At 42.4% G+C, this 27,011-nt stretch overlaps 1 protein-coding gene across 1 annotated transcript in view; it reads right to left on the bottom strand.

The window, feature by feature from the left end:
- Positions 1–27,011, bottom strand: part of LOC117484322 (sodium/calcium exchanger 2-like) — a 289,186-nt gene that overhangs the window by 59,922 nt on the left and 202,253 nt on the right. The window contains exons 7-10 of the mRNA XM_034132798.1: positions 26,315–26,677; positions 14,887–15,012; positions 13,989–14,187; positions 13,020–13,150 (exon numbers count right to left, since the gene is read on the bottom strand). Coding sequence (XP_033988689.1) covers positions 13,020–13,150; positions 13,989–14,187; positions 14,887–15,012; positions 26,315–26,677 — 819 coding nt within the window. The remainder of the gene's footprint in view (positions 1–13,019; positions 13,151–13,988; positions 14,188–14,886; positions 15,013–26,314; positions 26,678–27,011) is intronic.

Raw genomic sequence — 27,011 nt, 5'->3', positions numbered from 1 at the left:
TATGAAGCTGAAAGAGACTCGGTGCGTCACAACTGCACGCCAAAAGACCCTGACCAAGCGTCGCTATTGGACTATCAGGGAGTGAGACTGTGTTGTTGAGTCTGGTGGTTTAAGTCCGGATGCTGCGGTACCACCTGCCAGACGGCAGCAGACAGAACAGTTTGTGGCTGGTAGAGATGGGCGAGTCCTGATTCATCCGGATCATTAACCCGGATCCTAGAAATGAGCTGGTCGTGACGAGTCTCCCCTCTCCATTAACCCGAGTCCTTTGAGTCCCACACTTGGTGTGACGTACAAATTAAAACTATAAATTGCGTCACTCGCTACTCTCTTTATAACATGTAAAATCACATTACAACGTACCCCAGTCCATCTACCCTTTAGCAAGTAGGATAGCTGCCAGAAGTGATCGTTTGGCTCAGGGGACGCGGATCAGTGAAACTTCCTGCAGACTCGTGGGGACTCAGAGGAGCCGACGGCTCCTAACCGTAATAGCATAGCAGATCCAGAGATCCATACTCGTCATGTGCACGAGCATAGCCCCTCCTCCAGCACCCGGCTCCCGCGGCTATATTATGCACGAGTCAACAGCAGACTCAGAGATTCTCAAATCCTGACTCACTGTGCAAAACATAGCAGACTCGTGCGGACTCAGAGCCGTAACCGTATAGCAGCAGATCCAGAGATCCAGCAGACTCGTCCTCATGCACGAGTCAACAGCAGACTCAGATTCGCTAAATCGCAAAATGACCCTTTTTTTGTGATCAATATGTTTTATTAAAGCAAAAGACACCACTTTACACACATTTAACACATACAAACACCAGTATTGCAATGATTACGCAGTCCATGAGAAAATATGGGGGGCATATGATTAGATATAATTATATGTTTAATAATAATAATTGTATAATTAAGAAATTTTATATATTCTAACTGTTGTGCAATTTTCTATCATTTGTCATTGTTTGTTTCTTTTTGTGTGCTATGTTCAAAATAAACGTTTTGCCAAGTAAGATCCTTATTGGAAATGCAGCTATTACACGCAGGAGACTGTTGCACAACATGACAATTTTGTTAGAAGTCTACACTGAAACTTCATTTAGAGCCGGAAACATAATGGACTTAATCAAAATCGCGGGATCCGTGAATCCAGGTCAATGATCGAGAGAGACCAGTAGCCTACGAGTTAGTCAGCGGAACTTCACAGACTCAGATTTGCAAATCCTGACTCACTGTGCAAAACACAGCAGACTCGTGCGGACTCAGAGCCGTAACCATATAGCAGCAGATCCAGAGATCCAGCAGACTCGTCCTCATGCACGAGTCAACAGCAGACTCAGATTTGCCAAATCGCAAAATAACCCTTTTTTTTGTGATCAACATTTTTTATTAAAGCAAAATACACTGTGTAGCGGAGGTTAATATAACGTCAGTTTAATATGCTCATGAAATGCAACAACTTTTCGGTTTCACCGATAGGATTTCTACGGTCTTGGTGATGCTGACTCATATGACTCAAATGACTTGTATGATCCGGATCTCTTCAATGACTGACTCAGAAGACCCTGAGTCCGTAAAAGGATCCGGATTTGCCATCTCTAGTGGCTGGGGCAGTGGCGGCGCCAGGGTATTTTTGTTGGCTAATCTATGGTAGGGCTAACCCATACAGTGGTGGTGCTCAAGTCAGTATTTGCAATGTAATTACATACACGCTATATCGCCCCCCGTGAAACAGTGAAATGCCACGCGTGAGGTTTAGATTATTTCCCAGTCTCAATCAAAATGGAACTGTATGAAATAAAACGGCACATTTGTCTTGTAGTAAATAAAAAGGGATCACTGTGAATGTGACGTATGATAGTACACGTTGAAGATCCAATGGGGATACTGAATGGCGGTTTCGATTGATCTCAATCAATAAGGCATGACGCAGACCCAACGTTTCGTTGCTCTGATTGGCTGTAGGTCTATTCAAATTGCATTCGGAGGCATTTTGATCTGACCGCGGCCGCACTGATATTATAACGCCTGATAATTTCGACACCTTTAGTGTATAAAACTCCCCCACTACTTAGACCAGGGGTGCCCAACCGGTCGATCGCGGGGAGATTCCCGGTCGATCGCGAGATGTGTCTAAAAATAGAACAACAATATTCTGTTTTATTGTTAATGTCCTACCTATAACATAATCTTCCTGTGCCAGAATAATGCACTTGAACGCATCAAAGCTTTGTGATTGGCTGGCGTGACCCCATGTGTCGGGGCTCAGCTGGTGGGCAGTGGGCACTAGTTAGCTGATGTTGTCCGGGTCAACAGGAGTGACAGTCCGCACAAACACAAGTCCGCAATTATGGCAGAAGCAAAAAAGCCCAAAATATATCATTTTCACTCCGAGTGGGAGGATGATTATTTTTTTATCTATTCCAATTCAAAGTCCATCTGTCTCATCTGCAATGCGAGCGTGGCTTTACCGAAGAAGGGTAATTTAGGAGCGGCATTTCAAAACAGTGCACAAACGCTACGAGACGGAATTCCCTCCTAATTCTGCCCTACGCTCCCAAAAGGTGAGGGACCTGAAAGGACAGCTAAATGCACAGCAGTCCATTTTCACCAGGCCCAACAACAAGAGCAAGGCTGCTACCATAGCATCTTATCGTGTCAGTCACGTTTTGCGAAACACATTAAGTCTTTCAAAGACGGCGAAGTTGTGAAAGAAGCATTCCTGGAGGCTGCCGACGCGCTTTTTGGGGACAGTAAAAATAACAGTAGCATTTCAACAGGTTTTTGATATAATAAAAACTCAAGTTAGATACCGTTATTAATCAGCTGTAAGTTTTAGTTTGTTTGAACTTATTCATTATAATTATTGTACAAAATGGTATAAGAATGCAAACTTAAATTGATTATAGTCTATTATCAATTCAGGTTAAGAAACTAGTGTTGCTTCCATCCTATTTTAAAGGCATTTCTTTTTATACTCTACTAAAATGCAACAAAGGGTTTGATTCTATTAATGTTGTCTTTTTTATTGCACTTTGGCAGCAGATTCCTGTGTAGCTTCAGATCTGAGTTGTTTTATGAGTAAGCCTAATTTATACTTTTGTAGCAACACTATTTTTATATAATGGCAAAGAAAGGGTTCAGAGTCTTTTCTTTTTTTCCTGTGTCATATGTGGCAGCACTGTTCAATGTTTCTTGAAAACATGACCCACTGTAGTTTGTGACGTGTGAATAAACTCCAACTCTGTATCAACAACACTGTTGTGTAACTTCAGTTAAATACTTGTATGTGTGTAGATTAGAAAGAGGTAAGATAAAGGATCTGCAGTATTTTATGAAGTATTAATCGTACAAAGGTCAGTTTTATACAAGTAGAAGTGTGTATTTACCTGGTAGTACGCTGTCAGTAATGGCTACGCCTCTCTATTTGGACTGGTAGATCTCGGCAGACTGGCAACTTTAAAAGTAGCTCTCGGTTCAAAAAAGGTTGGGCGCCCCTGACTTAGACTATTCCTTGCACCCCTCTTCTAGCATAACCCCGAATGGTCTCAACCATATTGCATCAGTAGCGTGCACTTATTGTTACAGCAGGATCAGTTTGTGTGTTGTGGACACGACCCGTATATTTTCGCAATCCGTGTTCTCAACATTTAGCATTTTGCTTATTATTTAATTGAATTTGCTTACTTTAACATCACTTTTCATGGTGGGGCTAAGGTGGGGCTAAGCCATTTTTTGGTATGGCTGTAGCCTACCCCAGCCATACCCTGGCGCGCCACTGGGCTGGGGTGATGGGGGTCTTTTGTAATCCTAAATCATATGTGACAAGTGATGTAGTTCATTTCCAGGATATATAATTAGCCTTTTACTTCTGGTAATTGTATTTGTGCTTCATAAATCATAAAGTGTTATTAATATGAGGACAATATCCTCAATTTTGTTTTGCAATATTCCCAAATAGAATGGAAACATCCCATTGCTCTTTGTCGAGGGAGCCCTTGCAATGCTAACTTGAGGGCCGGCCTACAAAAATACATCGTCAGTGCACCACTCTATTAAGCTGGAGAATGGGGGTTGTTTCTTAAACCTGCAATAATAGATGTTTTGGCCATGGGGCAGCAGCAAAAACTACATAGGGGATAGGACCCTGAGAGTTCAACCAGAGAGGAGAATAAAACACGATTATCAGCCGAAGTCCCCTTACTCTCAGATATAATGCTGAAACAATAAGTAGTTCACTGATTATATGACCAGCAGCAGAACATTTGAAAACAATTGAGAATGGACTGATTGTTGAAATGTCCCATATATGTGAAACAAAAGCGACACACTTAAACTTCTGAAATATGAGTATTTCCTGCTTCAGCTGCTTTTTATTGTGTAATCTCGGACTCTGCAAACATTTGATAAACTTAAATCAAATGTTTTTAGTTTTGTATTACTTTATAGGTGAATTGATTAAATTAGTCAATATAAATTAACAGACTGATGAAATTTCAATGAAAATAAATGAACGCGTAATAATATATAATTGATGTTATATTGTTTCTTTTGCATCAGCTAGGTTCTAAAGCAGGGGTCGGCAACCTTTTTGATATGAAGTGCCATTCAATCAGCGTGCCGACGATCGTGAATTATCAACGGGGGGGGGTGAAGAGCTCGACGAAAACGCTCGTGAAAAGTGATGTTTAAAACTCAGTTAATGGGGCTCATTCACTGGCGCTTCCACAAACAACAACCAACATAATTGTTACATTCAAATGAAGTAGCCTACATTATTCAAGTTTACATTAACTTTGGATAATATTATTACTATTTTATTGTCATTTTCGGACACCTTAAAATACTGCCAGACTGGTGAAGCCATTTTGTCGAGCTTGTTTTGCTGCACACAGAGAAAAGTGTCATGTATTTTACGTCTCGCGATCGGCCTTTTTAGAGAGCACCGATCGATCGGCAGAGAGTGAGTATCGGCCGATATCGATCGCCACGCAAAAACTGCGGCATTTTTACAGCTCCTTATGGGTACTGCAATTTGTGAAATGCTTTCCTCTGTGGTGAAACTATCAGCACTGCATTACGGAGGAAAGCGGCAGAAAGTCACCTGGAGTTAAACAGAGCGGGGCTGCATTGCGTGCATGGCTTCCTTCTGCAGGTAACGGGGAGAGGCGCTCTGGCGGCGGTCTCGTTCAGGATCCGAAAATAAAATTTAAATATTTTGCACACTTATTCCACTTATTCCTAGTGTGCCACTGGTTACGGTGCCACGTGCCATTGGTGGCACGCGTGCCAGGGGTTGCCGACCCCTGTTCTAAAGTATTCAATTATATTTTTCTTTCTATTTCTTGGTGTATCAAACTCATCATATACTACGTCATAAATGATGCAGTATTAAAGGTAGGGTAGGTAATTCACTTCAGAAAAACTTTTTGTTATATTCCATGGAATGCTCTTAACATCCTGATAGCAATGAATAAATGAAATGCTTTGACAATAAATATATACAAATATGTCATCTGTGGAAGCCGTGGCGCTGTAAAAAGCAAGTCCAATTATCTGCCTTGGCCCGCGGCAGATAATTGGATGGCCTACCTGCCTGTCAGCCTTCCATCTCGTGCACAAACTTATCTCGTGCCCTCATTGGTCATGTGCGCGTTCGTGTGTGTTGGAGGAGGGGCTCTGTAAGGAAGTCTGAAGGAAGGGGCAAATTTTGTTTCGGTTGTGTACTTTCAAATTCTAGCTTACTCGAGCTGGTTTCTCCATTCTTACCTACCCTACCTTTAAGAATACGATACGATACGATATACTTTATTGTCCCCGTAAGGACATTTGTTCTGGATTCCGTCCTGCAGTTCCGCATACATGTATATATACAAATATAATAAAGATTAAAATACATACACATATCATCACTCATAAACCGTTTGAAAAAACACAATACACAGACGCACATACTGACAATGGAGACCTGTTGCACAACCCTCATGGCAAACATTTAAAAAGTATATCACATTACATGTGAGTGTTAAGAAACTTAATGGACATAGGCAGGAATGAGTGCTTATAGCCAGGGGTTAAGTTTGGATTTGATATGTGGGGGGGGGGGGCTCTGTTTGGAGGTGCGAGGGGGGTTGGGAGGTCGAGGATCTCATTATTGGACCTTAAGGGCTATACTGTATATGAGGCTCTAAAGTTCTGCTCCATTATCTGTATCAAATGCACATATTGATGCCACCAAATGACACAGTAAAAAGAAAAAGTACTACAAATAAGTTAATTTACATCTTAAATTATTAATATATACTAGGGCTGTCAAATTTAACGCGTTAATAACGCGTTAACGCAAAAAAAAATGAACGCCACTAATTATTTTAACGCGATTAACGCATGTGTATTTTTTGTCCTCGGCCGCCGTAGTTTCAGAGCGCATCGAGTTTAAAATACCATCTACAAGCTGATGCTGACAGCCCCGCTCGTGCTGCCCGCTTGTGGCAGATCACACTTCCACGCTCACCGGCAGGCCCGGACTGGCCATCGGGAGGACCGGGAGGGTGTGTGTATGTGTGGCGCGAGCGAAGCACACCTTACGTGTTGTTGTTAGCATCTGGTGCTAGCTAGCTGAGCTAACGGATATAAGGAGCTGTTTCAATGAAAACAGAGGAGCGACATTTCGCCGACAACTGCGCCGAGCACTTGACTTTATGCAGGTAGCCAGACAGCACACTCAGCACGGATAGTGCGCGCAACACAGCTCATACACACAGGCATATATGCCTTGAGCTGCACATAGCTCCAACGATCCATCACAGTGTCTCCACATTCTCACACACACACACACACACACACACACACACACACACACACACACACACACACACACACACACACACAGTATTGTATTATTGTATGAGAGAGGTTCTAGGTTGAATTGAGGCGAATATTTGTAATGTTCAGAGGTTGTTGTGTTTAATATTCATGAGAATATTTGTCATTGTTCAAATGATTTTAAACAAACATATAAAGCATAGTTGTCCACTCATATGTTGATAAGAGTATTAAAAACTTGAAAAATATCCCTCTAAGGCAGTGGTTCCCAAACGGTGTGCCGTGAGGCAAGTCCGGGTGTGCCGTGGGATTTTGTGACAACCATACGTTATTATTGCAATATACAACTACACAAAAATAATTATTTTTTAATTTACTATATCAGTACTTTGTATGCACTCATTTCATAATACAGAGGCAAACTCTATACCTAAAAACAATTCTTTTAAAAAAAATCCTCACAGAACCCCATATTTCGCTGTTAACGCAGTTGCAGGTGGGAATTATAAGACCGTGACACATCGAAGGCTGAAGGACAACATTAAAACAGAGAAACACGCAAGAGGGAAAATGGAGCGCTTTCTTGTGCGGAGCAAACCACCAACCACCAGTGCAGAGACTGCCGACAACCCACCACCGAAAGAAAAGAGGAAAAAAACTGTCAGCAGACAGTATCATGAAAGTTACCTGTCTTATGGCTTCAGTGGCGAGCGTCAGATTTTCCCTACAAATAGACGAACCTACTGACATAAGTGGGGCTGCCCAACTTCTGGCAAACGTCAGATATGTTGATGCTGACTAGGGATGCCAGAAACTGAAATTCAAATTTTCAAATTCGAAAATCGGATAGCCCTGGCGTCGAATATTACTCGATTATTCGCCGCACCCCCCCCCCCTTCCCCCCCGCGGGAGAGAAAAAAAAGTATTTTCGCAGAGCTTGCATTTGACTTCATTTGCACTTGTCACTTCTCTTCTTTGAACATGCCGCTTTGTTCATCTTTAGTTGTGTTGTTCTCACTGTTCTGTATATCGTGTGACGAAGAGAGAGGGGGGGGGGGGGTCGGTGTGTAGCAGGCTGCAGCAGCAGTCTGCACTCTTCCTCCAAGTTTACAGTAAAACAAACTGGTGGTGTGACCAATGGCCATTTACAATTATTAATACTATTACTATTAGCATTAGTCTATATTTTGGTTGAAACTAAGCCAGAAAAAAGAAAAGAAAAACATAAATAATAATAAAAATATATATAAATAAAATCGAATTTTAAAAATAATTTTCGATTATGGAGACTGTAACGAATATTCGAAAAATCGAATAATCGCTGGCATCCCTAATGCTGACTCTATCAAAGAGACGTTTTTCTTTTGCAAAGAAATGGAAAGCCATACTACGGGAGAAGAAATATTCAGGGTAACTAATAACTATTTAAAAGAGAACAGTCTGACCTGGAATATGTGCGTCAGTCTTTGCACAGATGGTGCGGCAAGCATGACGGGGAGAGTGAAAGGATGTATTGCTAAGGTGAGAGCACAAAACCCACATATCGTGACAAACCACTGCATTTTGCATAGAGAGGCATTAGTTGCCAAAACCATGCCCCCGGAGTTGACTGAGGTGCTGAATCAGGCTGTGCAGATGGTGAATTACATCAAATCAAGGCCCCTGAAATCTCGCCTCTTCTCCCAGCTGTGCGCCGAGATGGGAGCCGACCACCAAAGCCTGATCCTCCAAAACATTTTATTTTGTGACCTGACTGGTTTAAATGAGTGTGTTGCTGCTTTGATGAAGCCTAATTTGATAAAGTTTCAAATTAATTTCTGAAATATTTCGTTAATAAATATTTCACGAGTAATATAGTTGTCTTTGTCACATTTTATTTGGCATTAGTAAATAATTATGCACATTTACAGATATTTTACATGATATGAGTGATAACACGTGTTTTAGGGCTATTTTGCACAATAGGTGTGCCTTGAGATTTTTACTTGTCCTTTGGTGTGCCTTGGGCACAAAAAGTTTGGGAACCACTGCTCTAAGGTACATTTAGAACAGATAAAAAATGTGCGATTAATTTGCGATTAATCGCGATTAACTATGGACAATCATGCGATTAATCGCGATTAAATATTTTAATCGACTGACAGCCCTAAACACACATTTTTTTTTAAATATCCAACCTTCAAATTGCTATTTTAAATCAACATTGCTCTGCACACTTGCTAAAGATCATTTGTGTGGAAATCTGAGTTCAAATTTCAGTTGCGCGAGTATGGTGAAAAGTATGTGAGTAAATCTCACTGTAAACTATTAATTATGACTCAGCTTTATGCACACACATACATTTAGCATGGTTTAAGAAACGGGCTCCGTGTTACAAGACGGGTCGGGGGGTTTGGCGGCACCGCTGCAGACTCTTTGGACACACACACTCACACACCGCCGCAGACTCTCTTCACGGAGGAGCCGCAGCTAAGTCCGGGCGGTGCTGCAGCTCCTGATCGGAGCAGACACACGTTCACTACGCCGACAAACTATATCCGGTCACAGAGATCTGCTATTTTAAAGTAAAGTCAACACATATCGACCCTAAATATAGTCTATATTAAGAACGAGAAAAGTTTTAACATATATATCGTTATATATACCCAATTTAACCCCTGCAATACAGCGGTTCAGCCTGCTCTTGGGAACCCTGAATCTTCTACCAGACGGTAGGAGCTGGAATTCTGGGTGGAGTATGTGGGTGGGATCAGACACAATTTGTTGTGCCTGTCTAATAATGAACTGCTCATATATGTTTTGGTGAGATGGATGTTTTTTGACCCCCATCATTTTCATAGCAGTCTGTACCAGGCGAGCGATCTGTGACTTCAACTGCACTGTCAAGTTACCATACCAGGCAGTGATACCATACCTTATGATGCTCTCCAACACTGCATGATAAAACAGTAACAAGAACATATGTTCAACAACAAACACTTTTCCCAAACCTAACCCAGTTTTGTTTTTTGCTTAAAGCTTAGTGAGTTGTTTTACTGTCTACAGACAAGTATTTTTGTTCGACAACGTTAAATAGAATGGTTCCTAGTTTAACTTTGGAAGTGCTAAATATTTCCCATACTTACTTTAACCCAAAACTTTTCCTAAACCTAACCAAGTAGTTTTGTTGCTTTAACATAATCAGGTAGTTGTGTTTCATAATGATAAACAGAATAAATGCACCTTTGAGAGTCCTGTAGTTTCAGTATACAGAGGTGTTGGCTGAAGGAAATAATGGATAACATTTGCATCAATGTGTCCACACTTGTTTAACTGGCAGCCCTGTTCTGATCTTGCTGCACTTCCATCTCTTCACTGTGTTTCCAATTAGATTTAGATTTGTTCTGTAACTCTGTGAATAGTTGTCTCTCTTTGGTTTTATATAATAATGATTTTGACTGGCTACAACAAAGAGTGCTGACAACAAGACCTTTAATTGGGTCTGTCTCCCCATGTCTCAGGTCTAATCAGCAGAGGAGTGACACAGTGGAACTGAGTGAGACATTCAAGTTTAATTGGTTTCCCCGCTGCTTATTTCTGACACTGATCGATGAAACCCACTGGAATGCTGTTGAAATAGATGACACTGACCTTTTTAATGTACCCACTAAGTGTTTTGCTATCTATTCCCACATGGGAGATGAGCCAATTTTAAGTGTGTGTTTTTCTAGTCCAGCCACCCCCATGCTTCTTTAATGTGGCTCTCAGGCTCTTGCATCACTCTCCTCACCCGGCCTTCACACTGCTTTTCATCTTTGAATCTGAGCGGAGCATCCCCGGCTCACCGTGTCTCTTCCTCCTGCAATCATATGCTTTTCATTCAAGACATCAGTCGTGACTATGGACAAGATGGCTTTGATTACATTTGGTTACATTTCAATTTCATTCCTCAATTCCTTGGCTTTTGAAAGGCTAGCAGAAATTGCGTGACTTTGACGTATTCAAAAACGACGTTAATCAGAAGGTTTACCTTTTAGAAAATGTTTCTCTCCATCTCTGAAATGCTTCGCCGATTGTTAGACTTTTACATTTTTTTATTGAATGGACATTGTGATTTTTTCGGGTGCTTTGCAGTGTCAGTGGTTGTTGCCAAGGCTGCAAGATCACATTTTCCTGCAGGATATTCCACTGTTATGTCAGGCTGCTCAGGTGCATCTACATTTGTAGAACAGCCAATAGGAACAGCTTAGTAATCATGGAGAAGGTAATTGATATTGTGAAACTACTATATCAATTAAAATGCCTGCATTGAAACTTACTTGTTACTTAATAATGATAATAAATCATATTTATATAGCACTTTACCCAGTGCTCAAGGACACTATATGCAAACAGATAACCGTAAGAAAATGTGCAATAATATTTGATTTTCATTGATCATGCATTAATGTGAAACAATAATAGATGTTACTGTTGTCGTTGGTTGAGGTGAAAAAATGTAATTATGATTTTTGTGCTTTTAACTTTGTATGTGTAATAATAACTGTCAGACACATGTAGTGGAGTAGAGGCTTAAAGAAGCAAGAGAAGAACAGACTCAAGTAATTACAAGTATCTCAAATGTGTACAGTATGTAGTACTTGGGTAAATGTACTTGTGATATGGACTTTTAATGTTTATGATAAGTGTTATGATTGTTGTTGAGTTTCATTCTATATAATAAACCAAATGTAATTTCATCATGAGTTGAGTCTGAAATGAGTGGCTGACGTTCAGTCTAAGAAGTCCTAGAACATGCATCTATATTTGTAGAACAGCCAATAGGAACACCTGAGTCTCTCTATAGCCTGTATAGAATGTTTTTTTCCTCTGATTATTTTACACGTTGTAAGTGCTTAAGGACGAGCTTCCTGCTGTGTTTCATACCTACGGGTCCTTCTGGTTCATACAGTAAATCACTAGCTAACATAAGATTAGCTGGATTAGTACCAGCAGTATTCTCTGTCCTCTTCTATCCCCACACTTCTCTCTCCTCAGCCTCAGGCTGTCTCTCCTGCTGGGACTCTCATTAGTAATCCCCCCCTCTCCGATCTCCTCCAATCTCTCCACAGCCACCCTGCAGTTTCTCAGAAATCTGAAGCATTGTTATGCATAATGTAAAAGCGTCTCAGTCCTCCTGCATCATGTTTGCTCAGCTGGCAACTCATTGTGTGTTAATCCAGTTTTTGTGTTTGAGAGGCTGCTCTGTTCTTATTCAGAGGTAAAAATATATCATCTTATATCTCCAATCTCTCAATGATGAAACGCTGAGCTCAGAGTTTTGGGGATGGCAGATATCCTGTTTCATAATGTTTATGTAAGCCTTATTTTTTTGTTTCCCCACAGGGATCAATAAAGTTTCATCTCATCTCCAGAACGACTTAAATGAATTTGTGAATGATGCGGTCTCTCTTATTGTCAGTTTAAAGTCAAACCAGTCATGAAGGAGTCCTACAGTAGGCTGTTAGAGTCCTTAGTGACACGCTGAACAGGATTTACAACGACAGAGCAAAACAGAGAGAAAATAAATATAGATCAATTATATAATTGAATTTATATAAGTACTTTAATTAATGAGTCTGGTGGAATTATTTAGTCAAGTTATCAAATTGAAAAGACTCAATAGTTATGTAACACTCCCCTCTTAAAATATCTGTTGCCTCTGAGTTCATTAAATGTCCTATTCACCCATGCAATACAACAGAGTTTCCACAATGTGATTATTATTTCCTGAATGAATTGTTTGGAAATTGTGAAAAACAATAAAACAGTGAGCTCAAATCAGGTGGTGTGTTTGTTCTGGAGAGGAGAACACTGTGTGGTTGGACAAAAGAACAAAGAATCTCAACCCAGGAGAAGCTGACGAGCATCACAACCTCACCAAACTGGTCTTTGGTTTTATTTTGATTTGTGATTGTCTTTTAGGTGCTTTTGCGGTGGGTTAATATACCACAAACATTCTAGTCTTCCTACCACTCAAACCATTTAGACTACTTGTCTACATTTACCTATTTACACACATTCATACACTGACGGTTGTCCCTTTGGGAGGACTTGAGGTTAAAAAACACACATGCAGAGGAGCCGGGATTTATCTTCTGATTGGTGGACAACTCGCTCCACCTCCTAAAGCACAGGCATTCAGTGTCAGGTGTTAACATCTCTCCTCTCACCTTGATCTCTCTGCGCGTCTCTCCAGGTTTGAACACCAGAGTTCCCTCGTTGTATTCGTAATCCGAGCCAGCGTTGGCTGAACCGTCCTCTGTCTTGTAGTCTACATAGAAGGTATTCTCTCCCAGACCGCCTACACAGCAGCAAACATACATACATTTAAACATACATACATGTAATTTAATAACATTTAATCATAACTCACAATGTAATCAAATCAGATGTACTGTTTGAAGCTTAGTTGTATATAGATGTTGAATGAGAATATTGTAAAACCCTTTAAGACGTATGCATCTAGATACATCTCTGTTCTTATCTGAAGTCAAAGTGAAAAGTTGAACTCTGTAGTGCAGAATAGACCTGAATAAGGCTTTTCTTTCAAATACAAATAATGTAAAAATGTCCATCACTTTGGTGAAATGGGGAAACTGTGCCCTTAATGCTAATTGGTATTTATACTACAATTACACAACATTAATCTGGCAGATATTGTGACTCTTTGTTTTTTTTTAAATAAAGATTTGTTATTTCTAACTTTTCTTTATTTAAAACAAAAATATCTCAAATATATATAAGAACTCATATAATATTTTTGAGTGTTTCATAATAAAAAGTAAGATTTGAATGCATGACCTCTCTTTGACCTAAAGGGGACGTGAGGTGTGTGAAAACAACCTGCAGATATGCCTTGGTGCTTTGAGTTGAGATTGCAGCAGATTACAGTGATTGATAAACGAGAACAGATGTAAGCATTCATTTAAGGAATAAAAAGTATCTTATTATAATGGGTTACATGGTTAACCCTTGGTTGTGGAGCCTGATGGCTACAAGCACAGAATATTGTGTAAGCCCCCCAGTGCATTTCACCTTAACACCCTTGATGTAAATAGAGACTGCTGTACCATCACTCATCTGTTTTCATTTCATCACTTGTTTCTATTTGTTCCTGTGAATGATATTGATGTGTGTACCTAGGCAGACCACAGCCAGGGTCAGGACCCCGCAGTTCTCCATGCACTGACTGTGGGCGCTCTCGAAGGAGATGCGGCTGCAGATCCCCACGTTGTCTTCTTCCTCTGGCGCCTCCTCGTCGGTGACCGCTGTGCGGCGAGCGTTGTCGGCTGCGTGCCTCTTCAGGACGTTCCCCGCTCCGATCATCATACGAGTCGCCTGGAGAGAGGAGAGACGTCAGGAGAAACAGATAACTAATTCCTTCAACTTTGCTTCCCTTTTGCAAAGTGTTCACAACAAGTAAAAGACAGGGCAGGGATTTTCTAAATGTCATTTTTCACCACTGACGAAGGAAGGACTCATTGAGAAAATACTATCAATAGCAAAGGTGGAGATCATTTTGAAGTATTAACGATGATTTTTATTGATTTATATGCTGTTTTCTTTTTTGATTTAACGATGGATTGATTGTTTGGTTTTTAAAATCAGTGCAATTACTTAAAATGCTGTGAAACCTCCACCGTGTTTGTCTAGTTGTCCAACCACCTCAACATTTTTTTTTAAATTACAATTTTTTAAAAATAACATTTTCACAGGAAAAGCTGAATTGTTTGTACAATGAGTGAAACGTACGTTATTCACTTGTACTTGTGATATTCAGACTTTTAATGTATATCAGAAAATAGTATGCATGTTAAGTTTCATTCAACTTTATAAACTTTATGTAGTTTCATCATGAGTTGAGAGGTCCTTTTGTAGGTCTGCATAACCTTGTGGGCTGGCTTCAGGAACTATTCATGTATAATGTGTTAGAAATGGGCTAAGAACCCAGAATTGGAATTTGTACAGTGAAATTGGAACCTGTGTGTGTGTGTGTGTGTGTGTGTGTGTGTGTGTGTGTGTGTGTGTGTGTGTCACCTGTATGCGGTAGAAGGCTCTGCTCTTCTGCTGGTGCAGCAGGGCGTAGTAGTTGGCCAGCTCCACCAGCTGGTCCAGCTCTTTGTCCGGATACTTCTGCTTCAGCTCCTTTATGATACGAATCACCTGGAGAGCAGAGCAGATTGAAATATCTAAACACCGCACGCACGCACGCACGAACGAACTCGAAAGGCTTGGTTGGTACAGAAAAAAGTTCAGATATTGGTTTTAAATATCAAGGACTTGCAGGTGGTCAATTGAGTATATACAAAAATGTTGGAACTCCAGAATGGGAAATATTTCTGCTATATACATTAGGCGCTTTCACACCGGAGTACTTTTCCCAGTATAGTTCCGATAGTTCTTGAAATTTTGCGTTCACACCAAAAAAAAACGGAACTAGAACTTAGTTCATGAGAACCGTTTCACCCCCTTTTTAGTACTTTCATGGGAGAAAAAGGTTCCCATTCCTGGGCGAATTGCAAACCACGCCCTGTAAAACTCGGAAAAGTTTTGTGAAGCCGCCATTGTATTTGCTGGCATTAGCATTATTAGCATTAGCCCAGCGCACCAACGGAGAGAGACTAACTTATGGCAATACAAAAAAAAACATGGGAGCGGTGGAGATGAGGTGTCGGCGTTCTGGCGATTTACTCGGAAGGCTTCAGTAGAAGCTGCTGGGAGTCCCAGCAGCTTCTACTGAAGCCAGTCCCCAACTCCGGGGACTTCCGGCCAGGGACTTCGGGCGGCAGTATACGCCGTGAAGTTGTTTTCGGCCTGCCAGTAAACCCAAAGCAGAAGAAGAAGAAGTGACGTCAGCGGCTTCATTTGCCTAATCCTCCCTCAGGGACTTATTCCGGTGTGAATGCGATCTGCTCTTTAGTTCATCAGAACTAAAGAGTTCTGATGAACTAAGTACTGAGAACTAAGTACGGCAAAGTACTTGGTGTGAAAGTGCCTATTTAGGTTGATATGTTCTTTGTTTTGGTGCAATTAAAATGTTTGTGATTTTCTTTTCTTTGTGTGTGTGATTTGAAGCAGGTCCTGATACACGTACTTGTTTATTAATGGGCATGCAGAACACACTGACTGAGTGTGTTTGGCAGTACCTTACTGTCCAATTTGGAACACAGCCAATTTGAACTGGCAAGATCAGAAGCTGTGTCTACACTAACAAAAGTCGGGGTTTGTTTTGCATTCATCTTTTTAATGAAATCAAAGTCCTCCTGACTTTACCTGGCAAAACTAGACTAAACATTTTGAGCAAGCGCGCCAATAACCAATAATAGTATTATCTTTCGAAAATGCAAAAAAACGAGCAGCAGGATGAGCTCCTTCATTCTGTCCTCCTCACTTTATGGTGTGGATGGTCCTCCCTGTGTCACTTTACTGGACTCATTATCGTATTATCGTCTGTCATCGTAAACATGTACTCTCTCCTCTCCCTCTATCTAACATTTCAGCATGCTGCCAACAGATTTAAATGTGGATAATGTAATCTTCAATCCCTCTGCCTCAACTTGAGTTAAGTGTCTACTCTAACAAGTAAAGCATAGTTTGCATGAGTCATTCATCGCGGTTGGTAACAGCCCCAACATTTTATCAGACAATTTTGCCGTCTCCCGCAAGGAAATAATCAACTTTTTGCACATTAGTGTCCTCGTCATAACAGCAGAAATTGTGTTTCCTATGTTCACCTGGGAAACGAGATTAGAGACGTATTACAGAGCACATTCTGCAGTGAGAACGTGTGAATTAAAAACTTTCTTTGCTCTCCACTCTCTTTTTCCAGTCTCCACAAACATCGTAATGTTGAATAAATGACAGTACAGTCTTTTTTATGAGGTAAGAAATGACCAGACACAGCATGAGGGAATGGAGTGCAATAAACAAAAGGTGCAAAATGTTTCTGTTTGAATTCTTAACGGCATTCCTGCGGATGGGACTGTTGGCTCAGTGAAGGTGTCGCAGTTCTAATTCTACACCATCCAGGTAGGTGCACTGGCCATTCAAATACATGCAATCCCACATTCATGGTAAACTTTGTCTTTAGTTAAATGTATAATGTCAACAGATTTGACATAACTGTATTAGGTTAGTTGAAAGCAAGAATATTAAGTTCAACCTATTTAAACTTAATATTATTGCTTTCAACTAACCTAATACAGTTATTACATTACATTTCATTTAGCTGACGCTTGTATCCAAAGCGACTTACAATAAGTGCATTCGACCAACAAGATACAAACTAGAAGAAAACAGAATCATATAAGTACATCAGGTTTCATAGAGCCAAAACATTTCAAGTGCTACTCAACTGGCTTTAGATAAGCCAGTCCTTTGTTAGTATATAAGTTAAGTTATAAGTGTTAGAAATTCTTTGTTAGTAATTCTATCTCTCGAAGTGGAGTCTAAAGAGATGAGTTTTTAGTCTGCGCCGGAAGATGTGCAAGCTATCTGCTGTCCTGATTTCAATGGGGAGCTCATTCCACCATGTTGGAGCCAGGATAGCAAACCCACGTGTTTCTGCTGATGGGAACTTGGGTCACCCTCGCAGTGCGGGTGCAGCGAGCTGTTTGGCTGATGCAGAGCGGAGTGCACGTGCTGGGGTGTACAGTCTAACCATGTCCTGGATGTAGGAAGGGCCAGATCCATTCACAGCATGGTACGCAAGTACCAGTGTCTTGAAGTGGATTCTAGCAGTTACTGGAAGCCAGTGAAGGGAGCGGAGGAGCGGCGTGGTGTGGGAACATTTAGGAAGGTTGAAGACCAGACGAGCCGCTGCATTCTGGATGAGCTGCAGAGGTGGGATGGCACATGCAGGTAGACCAGCCAGGAGGGACTTGCAGTAGTCTAGGCGTGAGATGACGAGAGCCTGGACCAGAAGTTGCTTCGCTTTCTGGGTCAGGAGGGGACGTATCCTCCTGATGTTGTAAAGAGTGTATCTGCAGCAGCGGGTTGTGGCAGCAATGTTTGCAGTGAAGGACAGTTTGTGTCATGGCCTGGCTCTTGGCCATAACAAAAAGTGTGGAAAGGACAAGAGTATATATAAGAAAATATGTTTATTAACCAAAAACTAAACTGGAACCAAAACTAACATAAAGACAAGGCAAAGTTTAAACGAGAGTGGCTGATCCCAGGACAGGTCCTCCGCGGAGAGAGAGATCAAGGGTCTGCTTAAATCCTCCGGTGCCAGCAGCCAGGTGTCCTCAATCAGCGCTGACACAACAGAGGGAGAACATTAAAGGGCCATACACACACACACACACCACAGGAGACAGTAAAGCAGGGGTCGTCACACACCCCCCCCCTTAAAGTCGGTGTCCCTAGGACCACCGGCACAACAAACCAACCCCATCCCAAACAAAAACAAAAACCCAACCAGTAATGAAAAACAAAAACAAAAGACATATGGTACCCTATTTTAAAGAAAACCAACAATTGTAACATACAACCCTCATTCTGCCAACCGCGCCTCCAACACCCAGCCACATCTTTAGCAACACAGGTACCTGAGAAGCACACTTTAAAAAGATGGGCAGAGCAAGAAAGATTTACAAAACAGTATGAAAGACAATACATTACAGTCAAATATATATGTTATGCACATTTTTCCTCGGGGCAAACTGATAGTCCGCCTTTCCGCAGTTGTAGCAGTTAGTCTCACTGGCTTTACTGCAATGCACCGCAACGTGGCCGATGTCGCCACACCTGTAACATTTCACCTTATTACAACGTCTCCAGATGTGACCAAGCCCACCGCAGGAGTAGCACCTCCGGTCGTTGGCATGCCCACAGTCACGAGCCATGTGGCCTGGTTTGTTGCAGTTGTAGCACACATCCTCAGTTTGGTCACAGTCCCTGGCCATATGTCCTTGGTCTCCACACCGATAACAGAACATTTCCTTGCCACGTCCTCGACCCCTGCTGCCGCCACGACCACCATCAACGCCGCCGCCACCACGACCACCATCAAAGCCGCCGCCACCACGACCACCATCAAAGCCGCCGCCACCACGACCACCATCAAAGCCGCCGCCATCACTTTGACCAGTGGAGCAATGCTTGGCCTTCTGGTTTCTAAACGACATAGTTTCGGCCATAGCACGCGTGATCACGCAGGAGGACGTGACCACTGTAGAGCTCTCCTCAAACCCAGACTCAATCAGACCACCAGTCACTAAAAGCGCAGGGGGAACATCCGTCCAGACTCTGCTACCTGCCAAACCGTTGCCCAGAATGAAATGTATCCCCTCGATTGGCAAAGCTGGACGTACACCAACAGCTACTTCACCCTTAACAAGGTCACAGTCAATATACATCTTATGAACAGGAATAGGAAGAACTTTTAATCCCATCCCCCAACTCAGAACTGTGTCACCTGTGTCACTTTCATCAGACAAAGGCAAAACAGAGTCAACAATAAAGGAGTCAAAAGCCCCTGTGTCCCGCAAGATTTTGATTGGAACTCTGACATCACTACCTACCAATGACACCAAGCCGTCTCTTATAAATGGAGCATAAGATGCCAAAACCTCAGATCCACATAAGTGGGATGTAAGCACATCGGCAACACAGCAGCTTTTCACAGGAGCAGCCAACGCAACAGGCCCAACAAAATATCTTCTCCCTCAGATTTTGCTCTAAGCGCAGGACATTCTGCCTTCCAATGGCCTTTTTCACGACAGTAGTGGCAATTATCAATGTTATCCATGTTGTCCACATCAGATTTGACCAAACCCAATTTCCTTGGCTCCATCCCAAACGAACCAACATCAACAGCCTTTCTACTTCCTTCAAAAACAGCTAGGGCCCCAGAGCGCCCTCCGAACCTGCTCTTATGAAGCAACACAAACTCATCAGCTGCCACAGCAGCTTCAGCCGCAGAAGTGACCTTTCGTTCAGTGACATATGTTGCAATGCGATCAGGAAGAACATTTCTGAACTGCTCCAAAATCATCAGGTCACACAAATCGTCAAAAGCAGCGATATCAAGAGCAGTTAACCAACGCTTAAAATGAACAGACATATCCCTCGCCATCTCCACATATGTTTGACCTTGTTTTTGCTCAAAGGACCTAAAACGCTGTCGATAGGCCTCTGGCACCAGTTCATATGCTCTAAGCACCGCCAATTTTATTTTACTATAGCTAGAGCTATCTTCCAGACATAAAGAGGAATATGCGGACTGTGCTCTTCCTGTAAGAACACACTGAAGCATCAGAGCGCAGTCCGCATCAGGCCAATCTCTAGCTCTGGCTACACGTTCAAATAACAAAAAAAACATGTCAGGATCACTTTCATTAAAGTGAGGTAACAAGCTCAAGTTATTAACATCGAAACGATGAGGAGACCTGGGCACCTGTCCACCCTGCCCCTCACCGGACAACGCGCCATCTCTGAGAATAGACAGATGATGTCCCTCCATCTCTAGCTTTCTCACATTGTGGTCGCATCCGCTCCATTGCGATCTCCTTTTCAATTCCCAACTCACACTTTATTCTGTCATGTTCCCGGTTACGTTCACACCTTACTCTGTCATGTTCCAGCTGCAACAACAACATTTCTTTCTGCTGCTCAAACGAAAGTGCACTAGCCTGAAAAAGAAGTTTTAACAAAACCTCCTCTTTCTCTGCAGACAACACTCCTGTCTCCCTTAATGTCGACACTATAGAGTATCTTATGTTCTCTTTCATCCTCTTATCACCGACAATGGACACAGAGAAATGCTCAGCAATCAAGAGCAGCTGCTCTTTTGAAAAAGTGACAAGAGACTCCTGAGACGGAGCTTTAACGAATGCTTCTACGTCAGCCATATTATATTACCACGACCCCTCACTGGAACACAACACCGGACCTTTAAACCGAGAGAAGAGCAAAAACAAAACAAAACAAAAACAGACACCACAGCGTTTATTATACGTACCAAGTGGAACAATACTAACTTCTTGATTGGAGTTTCCCCACTAACTATTGACCATCCCACTGACTAATCTCCTCCCTAGTCTTCATGCAGTTACTTGTGGTGGGTATTTATGCACTGGAGACCGCTGGCCTAGCAAAGCGACTAGCAGGCTAGCAACACTACTGATGCTCCCAAGCCGAAGCTTCAACCACTTTCTCCGCAACACTACACACCCCGCTCAACAATCCCAAGGGAACCGCCGCTTAACCTGCCAGGGAAAACTCTGCACCGCTCCGCACTGCTCCACATACAACGCACCAACAAACCCACACGTGTCAACGAGAGAGAAAGGAAAAAAAACAAAAAACAAACAGCTGACCACGGCTAAGAACAACTAGCAACCACTCTCCCGAAATATAATACAAAACAAATTAAAGCCTCACAAAGTAATCTAATAAAGTCCCCAAACAACAATCTGAAATATACTGTCCTCCCCACATGCGGTCTAATGAGCCGAAACACAGAAACCGGCCGCACTGCATGCGCTCCCAACACACTTTACACACGCGCACCACTCCTAACACAAATCTTACCTATCTGTTGCTGTAGTACAGATAAGAAGCGGACAAGCCCCCATCTGTCATGGCCTGGCTCTTGGCTCTTGGCCATAACAAAAAGTGTGGAAAGGACAAGAGTATATATAAGAAAATATATTTATTAACCAAAAACTAAACGGGAACCAAAACTAACATAAAGACAAGGCAAAGTTTAAACGAGAGTGGCTGATCCCAGGACAGGTCCTCCGCGGAGAGAGAGATCGAGGGTCTGCTCAGGCCTTTAAATCCTCCGAGTCGGGGAAACAACAGAGGGGCCGATGTTGATTGTCAGGTCAAGAGTGGGACACTCTTTTCCCGGAAGAAAAAGCAGCTCAGTCTTGTCAAGGTTGAGCTTGAGGTGGTGAGCAGACATCCACTGAGAGATGTCAGCTAGACAAGCAGAGATGCGTGCGACGACCTGGGTCTCTGAGCGGGGAAAGGACAGAATTAATTGGGTGTTGTCAGCGTACCAGTGGTATGAAAAACCATGCGGGCTAATGACCGATCCGAGCGAGTTTGTGTACAGAGAGAAGAGGAGGGGACCAAGGACAGAGCCCTGAGGGACCCCTGTAGTTAATTGACAAGGGTCGGACTTGGACCCTCTCCAAGTGACCCTGTAGGTGCGGTCTTCGAGGTATGAGGTGAGGAGGGAAAGTGCAGAGCCTGAATATCAGGAGCGATAGTCTGAAGGAGGTTTGAGGGGATAGGGTCCTGAGGACAGGTGGTAGGACGGGCAGAGGTAATGAGGGTAAGAACCTCACTTGGAGAGAGAGAGGGGAAAAGGAGGTTAGTGAGTGGGTGAAAGGTAGGTCTGGTGACCCAGCGGTGAGTAAAGGTGAGTCGGAAAAAGAAGAGCGAATATCAACCTTATTTCAAAGTAGTTAACGAAGTCGCTTGGCAGAAGGGAGGAGGGGGAAGGGGCTCTGGGGGGGTCCAGGAGGGTGGACAAGATAGAAAATAGTTTTTTGGGATTGGAATAGGAAGAATGGATCTTATCTTGAAAGAAAGTGCTTTTTGCCTGAGAGATCGAAGAAGAGAGCTTGATAGGTTAGGACAGTGGTTCTCAAACTTTTTTCAATAATGTACCCCCTTTGAAAAAAAATTCAGCCAAGTACCCCCTGATCAGCACAAAAACAATTTGTTAAGGAAAAAAAGCCTGTATAAAGAGGTACAGCGCTGCCCCATCAGTGTCTGATTTATTAAAACAACAACCTTGTAACTGAGAAACACTTAAATGCTACATTTCAAATGTTTACAATCCATCACTACATTCATGGTAAACCAATTTTAACATCATGCAATAACACAAAGACGACATTAGTTGCATTGAACTGATCTTTTTAATAAGTTGTACTTACAATATAGTGAGAAACATGGGCTTGTGCTTCACTGAGGATCTTTGTCATTCTGACAGGGAGGCAAACTGCAGTTATTACACTTCGCATTTTGAAATATGTGTAACTCTGTTAATATAAAACCCACACTGATCAAACTTCGTTACTTTTCCTAAAATTGGTATATTTATTTATTTATTTTGGGGCGTGGGGAATGAAGAGAAAAAAATATGAGCATTTTATGAGCATGGGATTTTGACCCCTCATATAAACATATGCATAATGCTGCACTATACTTTGCAGCCACAAGCCGTTGCCAAGCAACGCTTATTGTTTAGGTGTCCTTTGATAAGCAGGCAGTCATATCATTAACTAGAACTATCTAGATCTGATAGATTTGGACATAAACGCAAGTGAAGTATAACCGGACGCGAGATAGAGATCAGAGATCAGATCAGCTGGTGCTGACGGAGAACACGCAGCTCTGCATGATCACAGCTCCGCCGCGGACCGTTGAGTGGAGCAAAATGAAATACACCAAGAGTTAGACCTAACACACTTAGCTAGTTTATCTACTCTGGAGCTAGCTATACTAGTTATAAATATGTGTATTCTTTACTGTCGTGTCATTTATTACAGGTTCAGCGAGCTGCACGAGACTGACGGGCTGTCAGGAGAGGGAGAGGAAAAGAGAGCACCCCGTTTATTTTTCCCATTTTATTATCCAGAATTACTGCAAACCTTTGAATAAAGTAGTTAATCTACTATTAGTAGTTTGTTTAAATGCATTACTTATGTTGTTTTTTTCATTAACATAAAATAAATCTCACGTACCCCCTGCAGTACTGCAACGTACCCCTAGGGGTCCGCGTACCCCCATTTGAGAACCACTGGGTTAGGAGGTCGTCAGGGTGTGTGGATTTCCACCATTTACGCTCAGCTGCCCGAAGGATGGTTCTATTAGCAAGCAGTGCGTCATTTAGCCAGGGAGCAGGAGGGGACTGACGAGCCTGCCGAGATGTGAGAGGACAGAGAGAGTCCAGAGAGGATGAAAGAGTCCAGAGGAGAGTTTCTGCAGCAGAGTTGGAACGAGTCAGAGGAAGGGAGGGCTGAGAGCACCGATGAGGTAAGAGTAGAGGGGGAGAGGGAACGAATGTTACGGCGGACAGGTGCAGAGTTAGAAGAGATTAGTTTGTTATGTTTGGAAAGGGGTAGAGAGAATGAAATGAAAGAGTGGTCGGATGTGTGAAGCGGGTTTACAGAGAGGTTAGAAGTAGTGCAGTTCCTTGAGAATATGAGATCAAGGACATTGCCAGCTTTATGAGTTGGTGGGGACGGAGACAGTGAGAAAGCAAAGGCGGTTAAAAGAGATGTTAGTTCAGATATTCCCTGTCTGGAGGTTGAAGTCTCCGAGATGTACAGTGGGAGGGCCAGTTTCAGGGATGTGTGAGAGGAGATTATCTAATTCCTCCAAGAAGTCCCCCAAGGCGCCTGGTGGACGGTAGAGAACAACAATGGATAATTGTATAGGATGGGTTACTGTGACGGCATGGAATTCAAAGGTGGAAGGAGTGAAGTTAGGTAGCTTGAAGAGGGAAAAGCTCCATTTGGGAGAGAGCAGGAGACCAGTGCCACCTCCTCTGCCAGTGGGTCTGGGTGTATGGGTGAAGGAATATGCTGTGGAGAGAGCTGCTGGGGTGGATGTGTTGGATGGAGTAATCCAGGTCTCAGTTAGAGCAAGGGAATCCAGAGACTGCAGGGAAGCGTAGCCAGAAATGAAGTCAGCCTTAGGAACAGCTGACTGGCAGTTCCACAGGCCACTTGTAACTAGATGTTGGATCTCAGTGGAGCATGTGGGATAGACGAGAGCAGGCCGGTTATAGCGATTAGGAGATGCACAGGGCCAGTAATAATTGCGAGAAGACACATGAACAGGAATGGAGAATATACACATGATTTTAGCAAGAGTGGATAAAAACACCAGCGATACTTAGCTCATTTAAAGTAGGATTTACCTCCTCTTTGCCTCCCTCGTGACTCCAACAGGACTCTATTGTCTTTGTCAGTCTGACGCTGACGCTCCAGGAAAGTGCTGCCTAAAATGGACACCTGATTGCTGAGTTGTCACAGCTGTGGGGCCACGCCCCTTTAATTAGTTAACTCTCTGCAGCTGATGGGCCTCAATAGGAAATCGAGACTGCCTCACTCCTGAGTTGTTAATGAAACTTTTTAGTGGCACAATAGTTTACAATTACATTAACCCCTAAGTTATAAAGTTATGAGTTTAACCCTTAATACAGTTACCCCTACTCAATAAAGCTCTTAGTATTCTACAAATGTTTAAATCAAAGTTAACCCTAGCAGCCAGTTAGTTCAGTTTTAAGGTTTCTGTCAAACTAATTGTCCCAAATTTCTGCCTGAAAATACTGTAGCGGTTTTGAGATTAAAATCACAATTTCAATCAGATCAACTACAGAGCATTTATACAGAGCACACACACTGAAACAGAGAAGTCTAGAAGACACCAGTTGTTATCCTGTCCAAATCGAGTTATGTTTCTCAAACTGGACTGCACTGTGTTTCATGCCTCAGTGCTCCCTGAAACAATGACCCCCCTGTCCACGTTGCCAGGTTGTGTAATGCAGCTTTGTTTATGGTCCCATCGTATATATTAGAAATGTAAGCTAGGGTGAGTATACATTTTGTCTCTGTCTGTGCTCGTTATAAGTGAGGAACATCAATAATAAAAAATCAGTAGCACCTTTTTGAGATTTTTCAACAAATAAACGATAACGTTAGTTGTAAGTTTAATTGTGCAATTCCAATTGTGTATGGTGTTATTTAAACTTTTCCAGTGACAAGTATTTGAACTTTTGAGATAGATATGAATAGACATCCCTAACTGTTTCAAAAGTCTGAGATTCCGGATAAATACATGACCTGGGGCCTCAATACAGAAAAATCTCCTTACTGATTGGCTGATACAAAGTTAAATTAGAAAGCTAGGAGAAATCCTGTCTGTTCCACGTTGTTCAAGACGTCCATGCTTATTTCCACTTCAGAATCCTGAATATAACTTGAATATGATTCTTCATTCAGCACTCGTCCTGTCAGGCCTGTATCTTTGATAACAATGTACCTGCAGGCATCTTGGGATGTCCGAGCCATGATAACAAAGGCTCCCACAGATTTTAAATTGTAGCCCTGAGGCATGAGGCAGTGATCGTACAGTGCTTTGTATTTCACAGTTCAAGTAGCCTTCAGTAATTATATTTCAGTGTTTATTTTATTCCCAAACGTCAGCGCCATACAGTCCTTTGGGGTGTGTTTCAAATTGCTTGGACAGTCCTTCCTAATATATGATTCCTCACTTTTGGAATCCCTGAGTTAGGAAGATTAATTATGTATTCCCCCTGTATGATTGTTATCGTGTGTCTGTCCTACTGTTTTTATTGTTTGTCTGTTTTGGACACTGTGCACTGTGACAGGTTTGCACTCCAAAAATCTCGTTGTATATTTGGTACGGTGACAATAAAGGCTTTCTATATATACCAAAAACACATAATATTTTTAACTGAGATTAGATCTCTCACCTCTTTGCGGCTCTCGTCCAGCTCCTTGTTGCTCTCCACATTCACCATGGTGCTGTTGGAGTTGGGCAGGTTGCCCCCCCCACCAACGTTATTGACGCCTGCTGCTCCGTCCTGAGCTACACCCCCACAGTTCTCTGCAGGGACCACGGCCCCACCTCGATGTGTCAGCTTGCCATCTATGATCATCTCCATGCCCACCTTGTTGGGCGTCAAGTCTCCCTCTGTTTCCACGACGATGCCGTGACGCTTGTCGGCACGGTAACGCTTGCCCATGTATTTGTAGAAGAGCAGGCGGCGGTCTGCGATCCACGCCAGGATGACACACACCGGGAAGTACAGCAGGGTCACCAGGGCCTCCCACACCTGGAACACAGGACAGATGTTGCCTCACTAGTCTGAGATAATAATAATAACTAGAAAATGCATTTCCTGCTGAAAATGCGTGCGAATGCTGTAAACTGTGTACATTTGTTGCTGAATTTAGCTGAAAATGCAGAAAAAGCTGAATATGGTATTAGTTGAATGGTCTCTGTAGCTGCTTTTAGCTACAGAAACCAAGTGAGTGTGTTGCTGAACTTAGCGGAGAAATGCAGAAAAGTGAAATGATTTGAATCAAAATTGTTACAGCTCAAATGCATTGCAATGACTTTGTTGAAAACTTGAAAGTGAACTGTTAAACTGGAAGAGTAGGAGAAAT

The sequence above is a fragment of the Trematomus bernacchii genome, unplaced genomic scaffold, assembly GCF_902827165.1.
Source record: "Trematomus bernacchii unplaced genomic scaffold, fTreBer1.1, whole genome shotgun sequence".
NCBI lineage: Eukaryota > Metazoa > Chordata > Actinopteri > Perciformes > Nototheniidae > Trematomus > Trematomus bernacchii.
The sequence above is the reverse complement of the archived record's forward strand: the minus strand, read 5'-3'. Positions and strand labels throughout refer to the sequence as shown.